Source organism: Lytechinus pictus, chromosome 3 (assembly GCF_037042905.1).
Source record: "Lytechinus pictus isolate F3 Inbred chromosome 3, Lp3.0, whole genome shotgun sequence".
NCBI lineage: Eukaryota > Metazoa > Echinodermata > Echinoidea > Temnopleuroida > Toxopneustidae > Lytechinus > Lytechinus pictus.
This window is the reverse complement of record NC_087247.1, coordinates 79,223,123-79,235,956: the sequence shown is the minus strand read 5'-3', so window position 1 is coordinate 79,235,956 and position 12,834 is coordinate 79,223,123. Positions and strand designations below refer to the sequence as shown.

The following is a 12,834-nucleotide window of genomic DNA, read 5'->3' as shown; positions in this document are numbered from 1 at the left end:
CTTATGATTAAGTTTCATGAACTAGGTCTATATACTTTCTAAGTTATGCTGTCATTTCAAAAACTTAACCTTCGGTTAAGATTTGGTGTTGACGCCGCCGCCGCCGTCAGAAAAGCGGCGCCTATAGTCTCACTCTGCTATGCAGGTGAGACAATATACAAATAGCGAATAGGCATGAGTGCGATGGTGCGAGATTTCGCATGAGGTGAAAGAAAGATGCTCTATTCAACGAGGCGTAGCCGAGTTGAATAGAGTGTTTCTTTCTTTCACCGAATGCGAAATCTCACACCATTGCACGAATAAGAATATTCGCTATTTGTGTTGTACAACGCCTCGGAGTTTAGCGAATTTATGAAAAAACAAAGAGTTTTTCCTGCAGTAATCTATGAAAAGGGAGCAAAAATATGGAAAGCGAAAAGCAAAATCCCACAAGCGAACACCTCGCTCGGGCGCAGCATTAGCATTGCGCATTTAGCCAGCAGGCTATACATATACGCGTATTGCACCTGCATTTTTACTGAGCGCAATGAATTGAATCGTATTGTGACGTCACCTCCTAAAGCCGTGCAACGGTACATTTTGGATGGTACGTCTTTTGTGCAACGGTACGGTACGAATGTTTGACATTCAGCCTCCCATTTGCTCGCGTACAACAAGCTAAGTAGGCGTTGTACAATAATGGATTATTACATCTTGGTTGCTGTGGGAGAAAAGCATTGTTAATGATATTGATAGGCACTTGCAAAGCATTTAGAACTGTAATGTTGAAAATGTCAGTAGCTAATATTTCAATAGCCCCTTTTCCACAAGACACAGAGGAAAAGAGGATTAAGTATGTATTCTAAAAGGATATTCAAAGATAAGAAATGGATTATTACATCTTGGTTGCTATGGGAGCATTGTTAATGATATTGATAGGCACTTGTAAAGCATTACGACTGTCATGTTGAAAATGTCAGTAGCTAATATTTCAATGGCCCCTTTTCCACAAGACACAGAGGAAAAGAGGATTAAGTATGTATTCTAAAAGGATATTCAAAGATAAGAAATGGATTATTACATCTTGGTTGCTATGGGAGCATTGTTAATGATATTGATAGGCACTTGTAAAGCATTACGACTGTCATGTTGAAAATGTCAGTAGCTAATACTTCAATGGCCCCTTTTCCACAAGACACAAGAGCAGCTGTTTGAGATGCCATCCCTGGTCAGCATAACTACTGTAAATACAATATATTGACTCATTGGTATAAGTCCAGTGCAAACACAAGGATATCAGAATAGGTAGGTCTTCAAATATATTTAAATTGATCCAATGAGCTTATTCCTCAGCTTCAGTGCAATAGATTAACAAGTCACAGACAATGCAAGATGAGAACACTTAACATGTGAATGGTGCTTAGACATTTACTTCAGTCACAGTCAAACTGTAATACCCCCGTCACACTTATTCGGAATCAGCAGGAATCGAGCAGAAGCTGGAAAGAAAAAATATTCAAAAAATCTAGAAATTTTTGGGAGGAACTTATGAATTCATCAAACTGGAGTTGAAATTCAGTAAATTGACCAGGTGTATCATCATACACTAGTCAAAATGAACCGCAATGGAGTCAGATTGATAATTCGTGCTACGTTCTTGGACATTCTAGGGGCATTCTAAATATTCTGACTGCATTCTGAGTGCATTCGAAATATTTTTGTCATTTCTTTTGGCCGTCCCGAAGGTTTTGGTCATGTTCAAAACATTCGAGGGGTATTCTCGAACGATGTTGGAAGTAGATTTAAATGATTTAAATTGGTGGTCAAACAATAGTCCGTTCATTCAGGCCAATTCTGCTTGATTCGGAATAAGTGTGATGGGGGCTTTAGAAGCATCAACATGCAATATCAACAGTCAGTCTGCAAGCCCCTATGTTAATGAGCAAGATCTATCCTAGTCCTCTCGTGGCTGAATTCATATCCCTACAAAATCTCGTGAATTGTGAGACTTTTTTCTCAAAGAATTTAACCATTTTCTTCTTGAGTAAAACTGATTATTTTTGCACCATAAAAAAGAGTAAACGTCACTCTTTTAAATTATTTCTTTTGAATAAAATATCTTGATATATAGGTGAATTTCAGGCCTCAAAAGAGGCTTCAAACAGAGTTTTCTTCCTCTGTTTTTCTCTTGCATATTGTGCAAAATTTTGTCTTTTCGGCACAAACATTATTAATATCATCAGAAAGCTCAAACTCTCTACTTTCATACAATGTCACTCTTGATATGTGACACCTTTTAGATGGGTCAGCAGCCAGCTTTTTCCATCAAGATGCAAGACGAGATTTCTGAAATTCTGAGTAGCATAAAATCTAGAGTTCAGATTGGCTGAATGTTTTCAAAACAACAGGCGCGGGTAATTTAAAGAGATTACCACATGGTGAGTGTGGCCTTCAGAGGCCCAGTGAGGGGAACATTGGAATATGCGTGGGTGTGTGGTCTCTATATGACCAATCGGAGCGCAGTATTCTTGTTTTTGAGCTGCTAAATGTACTTGGCCTATGAAAACCTGGCTGCTGACCCCTCTAAAATACCTCTCCTTATAAAAATTATATCATATTAAAGCTTAGATCTTCAGCTTTATCATAATTTAAATTTCATTTGTGCTCAAACAGAAATTAAGGGTAAAAGCAACACCTTTTGTTGCATGAAAATAATTATTTTGATTCATGTTTTAGATCAAAATTTTCTCCTATATTACAACATCTTTTTGAAAATCCAAACAGATGACCTGAAAGAATGATTTTTCTTCTTTATAAAGATACCAAAGACATGAAATTTGGTAATATTTAGAGCAGCAATGGCCGAATAAAAAGGTGTTTTGGTCCGCACCAAGCTCATTAACAATGCAAAAACACTCTAGTCATGAATATCACTTGGATAAAAGAAGCCACATTTCGAGGGCTTGCCGACTGACTGTCAATACAAATGTTGATACTGTTATCACTATTGATGTTATATCATTTAAACAGTAATGATCATCTACTTTAAAAATGATTAGAGTCATTGTTTAAAATCTTGAAGCATGTAACTTGACACAGCTTACCACATATCAATAGATGTGGAGTATTCTGTACTGCCTAGAAGAACATCTGGTGGTCTATACCATAGTGTTACCACTTCATTGGAAAAGGTCTTACTAGGTACTGATTTAGCTCGGGCTAGACCTATACAAGAAAGAAAACATATTAATAGAATGAATGGAGGAACAATCAGAATGGGAAAAGGGATAAAATAGAGGAGAAAGAACACATATTAATAGAATGATGGAGGGACTATCAGAATGGGAAAAGGGATAAAATAGAGGAGAAAGAACACATATTAATAGAATGATGGAGGAACAATCAGAATGGGAAAAGGGATAAAATAGAGGAGACAGAACACATATTAATAGAATGATGGAGGGACTATCAGAATGGGAAAAGGGGTAAAATAAAGGAGAAAGAACATATATTAATAGAATGATGGAGGAACAATCAGAATGGGAAAAGGGATAAAATAGAGGAGAAAGAAAACATATTAATAGAATGAATGGAGGAACAATCAGAATGGGAAAAGGGATAAAATAGAGGAGAAAGAACACATATTAATAGAATGATGGAGGGACTATCAGAATGGGAAAAGGGATAAAATAGAGGAGAAAGAACACATATTAATAGAATGATGGAGGAACAATCAGAATGGGAAAAGGGATAAAATAGAGGAGACAGAACACATATTAATAGAATGATGGAGGGACTATCAGAATGGGAAAAGGGGTAAAATAAAGGAGAAAGAACATATATTAATAGAATGATGGAGGAACAATCAGAATGGGAAAAGGGATAAAATAGAGGAGACAGAACACATAGTAATAGAATGAAGGGACTATAAAAATGGGAAAAGGGATAACATAAAGGAGAAAGAACACAGGATGAATGAAGGGACTATCAGAATGGGAAAAGGGATAAAATATAGGAGAAAGAAGACATCAATAAAATGAAGGGACTATAAAAATGGGAAAAGGGATAAAAAAAAAAAAGGAGAAACTGGGAGAGTGTTTTATGCAGCATCTTGTTCATTATTTTCAAACAAATGTGTTCACAGCCAATCAAATGCAAGCATTTTAATAGCTTTTTTTAGGTCACTATTTATTTCACGAAATAGTCTTAAGGAGGTGGGGTGAGTCAAGAGAAATGAGGAGATATAGAAGAGGAATAGAGGACATTAGAGGTTGTGAGGAAGGACTGAAAAAGAAGTAAGATAACAGACAACATGAAAGATAAGATGGGGAAGGATATAGGACAGAGAAGAACAGTGAGAGAGATAATGACAATGAAGTAGAATAGAAAAGACGGACAGACAGAGATAGAGAGAGAGACAGGGAGAACACAAGAAAAAAACATAGACAGTGAGATTAAAATAGGATGGGAAAGAGACAAATATGATTACACATATTTATAATTATCACTATCAGTATCAGTGAAATGATTGATATTTTAAATTAAAGGAAACCAAAAACCAAGAAGAGAAAGAGTGAAATGAGAGGAACAATTGGTTATGAAATAAGCAAATTATGGGAATTGACAAAATCTTGCTGTTCATTCTATGGAGATCCTCAAATTGGCCAACATACTTCATAATGGCAGATTTTGTGGACAACTCTCCATTTGTTTTGTACACAAATTTTCAGATTTTCCCCACTATCTTTCAAATTGCGTCTTGCCTCCTGAGTATAAAATATATCATGGGAAAATATAATTCACACCACATATGTCATGGTCAGGAAGATATAATGTGACATATGTAAAATACAGGGGAAAATCTGAAAATTTGTGTACAAAACAAATGTATTTTTGGGGTTTCCTTTAAAGGGTTATTACAAAACAGAGACCAAATATGCACATAAAGGCATCTAATAAATAATATACACACATAAACATTAAAAAAAATCAATGCATGATGATCATAATAAGGAAACAAATGATGGAAGGAAAATAGTGAAGAAAAAAAAAGATTTGATCTATTCTCACATATAATCTCCTCCATACATAAGAATTGATGCAATGATGCAACCCCCCCCCCCCCCCCGAGACCAATAAAAGGCTGCAACTTGCATCAAAACAAGTCCTGTGAAGCCAATTATTCACCCAAGAATAGATGTTATTCACACATCTTAAAACCTAATTGCAATATGAAGGCCTTTGTCTTTTTACTTTATTATCCAGCAGCAAATCCTTCAATATGACATCAAATACTACATCTTTAAATCTTCATATTTCATTTATCTTTTTCATTCAAGTTTGAATGTAAGGGGTAATGCTAATATGGATTAAGCAAAAATGAAAACAAAGATTATAGAATTAATACTTTTCATAAGTACTCTGCACATTTTATATACAGAGTATCATTTCATAATAATTATTATTCAAATCTCAATGAACTATATCCCTTTTATTCTTTATCAACTTCCATGTAAATGTACAATATAGTAAACACAGTGAAAGCCTTAAATCATTCCTATACAAATCTAATTAGTGATTTCCATGGCAGGAAACATGAACAAACTTTTTTAAAATCTAATTTTTCATAAGCCCAACAAAAGATTTTTTTACATGTTCCATTCATGCATAAAAATATTTTCCTGAAACTTTTTATCAAATTTCCATTCTATTCAAGTGAATAACCGAACTTTACCAATCTTGAAAATAAACTTACCAAAGTCCGCCAATTTGAGTTCTCCTTTCTCATTGATCAAGAGGTTCTGAGGTTTAAGGTCTCTGTGTAGCACTTGCCGTTTGTGACAGTATGCTAGTCCTCGTAGTAATTGAAATAAAAATAACTGTGGAAAAAATAACCAAATAAATATCAAATAAGTTCAGTAAAATCATTTTTTTTAATGAACTGTAATTAAGATCAATATTAGAATAATTTCTGTCAGTGTGACTAATCATCATGATTCTTGATAGTATCATAGAGCTATTAACAGAAGGAGATCTCAAACGCTTTGCGTGGCACTGCTAATCCCCTCTCAGCAGGGTCCCTCACGGCGCATTACACAGGCCGCTCGTAATCAGATAAGGAAAGTTGATTGACGCGGTCGACAGCTCGGGTTTGCGCTTGCGCAGTGGCGTTTTCACCCATAATGCATTTCACATCAGCTTCACAAATTTTATGCAAACATGGCGGCTCACGATTTCGAAGACGAAAATCTGGTTTTGGAACCAGCTGAATGCAGGGTGACCAGATTTCACAAAAAGAAATACGGGACAATCGACAAAGTACGCTGCATGAGCGGATCGACCAAGCCAGGTCTTTAAAAAAAATCAACAAAGGAGGCTACACGGTGTTCGACTTGGGAAAAAATGTACAGAATTGGAAGGGGGGGGTGAACGAAAGAATGAAGGAGGGAATGAATTGAAAAGGCGAAAGAAAAGAGTTGAATTGAGAACGGAAAGAAATAAAAAATGAAGGGGAAAATGAAGGAAAATATATTTTTTTTAAAAGAATGTTAGAATAAATGATGAAAGATAGAATAAAAGAAAAAACACGTTTCCGTCATTCTTTGAAATGAATTAAGAAGGAAAGAAAAAGAAAAGAAGGAAGGGAAGATGTGTGAAAGAAAACATAAGGGAGCGAAAAGAAAAAAAGAAGCAAGAAAAAAGGAGGAAGAAAGAACGAATAAAAGAAAAATGTTTCCTTCATTCTTTGAAAGAAAGAAATAAAGAAAGAAGAAAAACAGGAAGGGAGGGAGGGAAAGAAAGAAAAAAGGACACAAAGTATAAAGGAAAAAATAAAATAAAGAATAAAAGAAAGGATGAAAGAGAGGGAGGAAAAAATAAAGGGAGGAGAGAATAAATATAGAGAAAATAATGGAAGGATCGAGAGAAAGAACGAAAAGAATAGGGAGAAGGAAGCAAAGAAAAGTTTAAGGAAAGAAAAAATGAAGGGAAAAAAGGAAATTTTAAAAAGGAAGGAGAGTAAGACAAAGAAGGAAAGAAAGAAAAATGAACAGAGAGAGAAGATCAGGAAAGAAAGATAGGGAATAAAGATAGATGGAATTAAAAAAGGGGTAGAAGGATAGAATGATGAAGAAAAAAGGATATGAAAGAAAGAAAGAAAAAAAGTACAATCTTAAAATAAACAAAAAATCCCATAATCTAACAAAAATCATAATGATATTTCGTGTTTCTAAATATATTTAGAATTAGAAATATAATGTTTTAGAAATGAGGGGGGGGGGGGTCAGGTGTCCGGACACTTTATATTTTGGAAGCCTTCTTTTTTTTCTTTAGATTAAACTAAAAATATGAATTCAATAGTTGTAATCATCTTTTATTTTGTTCTCTATAATATTTTTAAATCATAATTATTTTTTGTACTAAAAATTGTAAAACTTCGCTTGTAAATTTTTCCAAATGACTTTGTAACTTAAAATGAATCATCCTGACACAGAACTGGGTATACTTCTTTGTGGTCACAAACATGTTATTTTTAAGTTCTTTATTATATAGAATAACAATTTTTTGTACTTTGTTCTCCTTTTTACTGGTTTGTAAATTAAATTTATTCGCTCCGCGGCCCCTGCTATTTTCAGAAAATGATCCAGAGACAAGAGCTGAGCGAGCACGGAGCTCCCATCATTCATTACACTCACTTTCAACTTACACAAATAGCAGTACGGATGCGACAATCGCCAGAGAAATGCCCCGCAGATTCGTCGTTATATTATCAAGACCATTGTAAACACGCAAATGATTTTTGCATTAAAATAAAGCTCAAAGTATGCTTTTACACCTTATTATAATTTCTAAAACATGTACGAGCGGGGAAAGATTTAACTACGTAAGAAAGACAGTCATACCTAAAATGACCAATCTCCAACTTCCTCCGTTTGTAATTTTGTTGAGTCAAATCAGATTGTGACGTAGGCCCTATTTGGTATGTATGCAAAGGGGATCATCTCAGAAGTTCAACCATATGAGGCGCCGAATGTACCAATATTATATAGAACAATTATTTGTTATATAATCATTATTTATAAAATAATAACTATTACTTATATATAATTTTATTTTATTTGTAAATAACTACTATTATATAAAATAACATTTCTAATTATTTATATATAATTCCAAGTAATACTTCATTATTTGTAAATAACAATAGTTCGACATTCCATTATTTATAAATAATGATTATTTGTTTTTCATTATTTATAAATAATGATTACTTGTTTTTCATTATTTATAAATAATGATTTGTTTTTCATTATTTACAAATAATGATTATTTGTTTTTCATTATTTATAAATAATGATTATTTGTTTTTTCATTATATATAAATAATTATTTTCGTTTTTCATTATTTATCAATTATGACACTACATACTTCATTATTTATAAATAATTGCAATTCGTTTTTCCATTATTTATAAATAAGTTTTCTATTATTTATAAATAATAATTATTTATTAACAATGCCAGTGCACATTTCTTTATTTATAAATAATTTGTTGAGTTTTCCATTATTTATAAATAATGATTATTTGTTAAATAATGAAAACGTCTATTTCATTATTTATAAATAATTTTTTCGAGTGCAACATTATTCTCATTATTTATAAATAATCATTATTTAATGTTCGAGTTTTCCATTATTTATAAATAAAGATTATTAGTTAAATAATTAATTATCTACCTCATTATTTATAAATAATGAAAATTCATCGTGTTTCATTATTTATAAATAACAATTTTGTTTCAATATCCCATTATTTATAAATAATCATCATTTATAAATAATTTTTACAGTTTGCCATTATATACAAATAACCATTATTTATAAATAATGGAAAACTCGCTATAACATACAAATGTGGGACCGCCCATGATATGAATATTCATGATGCGATTTCCTTTTTCGTGATTTTTCTTCACAAATTTTTGTCCATTTCCTCTTCATAATGACATTTCTTGAAGCAATTTTCTAGGGATATGGTCTGATTGTAATATTCTTCATTTTCTATATAACTTCGTCTTCGTAGAAATATCAAAAAGTGTAATTTTAAACGATTTTTCCTACAGTTCACAATCCCCATAGGCGCGCGTGTATTTCACCTTTTCCATCGTAGGGACAACCGGTGAATCGACGGAGTGCTCTTCATCGAAATACTACGTTGGTTGGTCCCCGGAAGTGGCGGGCGGAATTTAGCCCGAATCCTCGATGGAAGTGGATCAAGTGCATATGAGCTGAGAGAGTGAAATATCAGTGTAGGCCTACGTGCATCAGGCCCTTCTACTTTCACAATCCCCATAGGCGCGCGTGTATTTCACCTTTTCCATCGTAGGGACAACCGGTGAATCGACGGAGTGCTCTTCATCGAAATACTACGTTGGTTGGTCCCCGGAAGTGGCGGGCGGAATTTAGCCCGAATCCTCGATGGAAGTGGATCAAGTGCATATGAGCTGAGAGAGTGAAATATCAGTGTAGGCCTACGTGCATCAGACCCTTCTACTTTTTATAAATATTTCTTGTTGCTTTTTTTGTTAAGTTAATTTTTCCTGGTGTAGAGATAAGTTTCAGTTCTTATAATGCACTTCAAATACATTTTGGAGTGTCTGTTTGAGGCGTTTGGGGCGATTTCACCCTGGCCCCAAAAGAGACCGGGGGGGGGGGGGGAGCAGCTAGGACGCGCGTAAACTTTCTCAAAAAAATCTTGAAAGCGAGACAGCGACGCGACCAAGCTCAAATGACAAGCTTGGTCGCTTCGCTTTTTCAAGATTTTTTTGAGAAAGTTTACGTGCGTCCTAGCTGCTCCCCCCCCCCCCCCCCCCCCGTAAAAATTCTGTGTAAGGCCATGATGATAATGTGATAAAAATAATGAAAATGAAAAGTACATTTAAATCAATGTGCCATATGCTCTTTTGAGCATGGCCGTTCACATAATTTCTTTCGGGGGGTGGGGGCAGACGCGCGTAAACGTTCTCAAGTTGAAAGCGAGACAGCGAAGCGACCAAGCTTGTCATTTGGGCTTGGTCACGTGGCTGTCTCACTTTCAAGATTTTTTTGAGAAAGTTTACGCGCGTCATGCTCCCCCCCCCCCCCCCCCCCCCCGAAAAAAATTCTGCGTAAGGCCATGATGATAATGAGATAAAAATAATGAAAATGAAAGTATACATAAATCAATGTGCCAGGCTCTTTAGAGCATGGCCGTATACAGAATTTCTTTCGGAGGGGGGGGGGGGGGGGAGCAGACGCGTAAACGTTCTCAAGTTGAAAGCGACACAGCGAAGCGACCAAGCTTGTCATTTGGGCACTTTTTGGAGTTTTAAAAATGAAATACGAAGGCTTTCGTGCACACTTTTGGTGAATTTTGTGATAATTTTCAATAGAAAAATAAGTTTTTTAAAATTTAGGGGTCATCATGCCCCCGTATTGTCGTTGCGAGCATTTTGGGGCCAGGGTGAAATCGCCCCAAACGCATCAAACAGAAACTCCAAAATGTATTTGAAGTGCATTATTAGAACTGAAACTTATCTCTACACCAGGAAAAATTAACTTAACAAAAAAAGCAACACGAAATATTTATAAAAAGTAGAAGGGCCTGATGCACGTAGGCCTACACTGATATTTCACTCTCTCAGCTCATATGCACTTGATCCACTTCCATCGAGGATTCGGGCTAAATTCCGCCCGCCACTTCCGGGGACCAACCAACGTAGTATTTCGATGAAGAGCACTCCGTCGATTCACCGGTTGTCCCTACGATGGAAAAGGTGAAATACACGCGCGCCTATGGGGATTGTGAACTGTAGGAAAAATCGTTTAAAATTACACGTTTTGATATTTCTACGAAGACGAAGTTATATAGAAAATGAAGAATATTACAATCAGACCATATCCCTAGAAAATTGCTTCAAGAAATGTCATTATGAAGAGGAAATGGACAAAAATTTGTGAAGAAAAATCACGAAAAAGGAAATCGCATCATGAATATTCATATCATGGGCCGTCCCACATTTGCATGTTATAGCGAGTTTTCAATTATTTATAAATAATGGTTATTTGTATATAAATAATGATTATTTGTATATAATGGCAAACTGTAAAAATAGTTTATAAATAATGATTATTTATAAATAATGGGATATTGAAACAAAATTGTTATTTATTAATAATGAAACACGATGAATTTTCATTATTTATAAATAATGAGGTAGATAATTTATTATTTAACAAATAATCTTTATTTATAAATAATGGAAAACTCGAACATTAAATAATGATTATTTATAAATAATGAGAATAATGGTGCACTCGAAAAAATTATTTATAAATAATGAAGTAGACATTTTCATTATTTAACAAATAATCATTATTTATAAATAATTTTTTCGATTTTTCGATTATAAATAAAGAAATGTGCACTGGCATTGTTAATAAATAATTATTATTTATAAATAATGAAAAACAAAAATCATTATTTATAAATAATAAAAAACAAATAATCATTATTTATAAATAATGAAAAATGAATAATCATTATTTATAAATAATGAAAAACAAATAATCATTATTTATATATAATGAAAAAACAAATAATCATTATTTATAAATAATGAAAAACAAATAATCATTATTTGTAAATAATGAAAAACAAATAATCATTATTTATAAATAAAGAAAAACAAGTAATCATTATTTATAAAAAATGAAAAACAAATAATCATTATTTATAAATAATGGAATGTCCAACTATTGTTATTTACAAATAATGAAGTTTTACTTGGAATTATATATAAATAATTAAAAATGTTATTTAATATATAATAGTAGTTATTTACAAATAAAATGTAAATTATATATGAATAATAGTTATTATTTAATAAATAATGATTATATAACAAATAATTGTTCTATATAATATTGGCACATTCGGCGCCTTATACAACCATACATAAAAGACGTACATCAGGAATCCGTACGAAGAGATATGGATGTTAGAAGAACAGCAAGTCGTGTTTCAATTTTGAAAAAAAACTGAGCTCGGAGAGAAGTTATGTGGGAGAACGTCGTTTACAGCGGTGCCTCGCAGGGTCCTTCAAAAAATCTCTGACCTCAGATTTTACGAGGGGGCTTATCGCGTTATGTAAGCGGGCTCTAACTTTCGCCTGGCGGCTCGCCGATTGATGTTAGATATCGTTCCTTCGCCCGAAGGAAGCGATAACAAAGGATTAACAGAGGATTTGGAAGATGGTTCTCCTTCTCTTAATAGCTCCATGATAGTATTAAACTTGGGGTTGGCTTCATCCCGTATCTTCCTTGAAAGCTAGCATCATTACAATCAGTTTTTTACTTTTTAACTCACTGATAATGAAGATGCTCAGCTTTACAGAATAATACTGCTTATAATTGAAAGCTCAAACGATAACTTACAGTTTGAAGTTTGAGCTGAATTTTATGAGGGAGTTGAGTGAGGAGATTAATTGAGATCCCGCCTCACACGTGCGCACTCATTCTTCGGAGCATCAAAATGTGATCGCTGCTTAAAATATCAGCTTCCATAATCCAGCTGATACGAACGAACATTAGCTTTAAGTCACCACAGACTATTAGAATTAATTTCTCTCCAGAGGGAGGGAGAGGAGGGCAATTAATCTCCTCACTCAACTCCCTCATAAAATTCAGCTCAAACTTCAAACTGGTAAGTTATCGTTTGAGCTTTCAATTTTATTTCGTTCGTCTCGAGAGGAGACTAATTGAGATTTTGTAGCTCAGCGAACACATTTTGAGTTGCACTGTCTGCAAAAAAACAT

At 33.9% G+C, this 12,834-nt stretch overlaps 1 protein-coding gene across 2 annotated transcripts in view; it reads right to left on the bottom strand.

Annotated features, from left to right (window-relative positions):
* The window catches only part of LOC129258019 (cyclin-dependent kinase 17-like), a 47,176-nt gene that overhangs the window by 26,174 nt on the left and 8,168 nt on the right, over positions 1-12,834 (bottom strand). For both annotated transcript variants that reach the window (XM_064097775.1, XM_064097774.1), the window contains exons 3-4: positions 5,735-5,858; positions 3,084-3,204 (exon numbers count right to left, since the gene is read on the bottom strand). In XM_064097775.1, the coding sequence (XP_063953845.1) occupies positions 3,084-3,204; positions 5,735-5,858 (245 nt within the window). The remainder of the gene's footprint in view (positions 1-3,083; positions 3,205-5,734; positions 5,859-12,834) is intronic.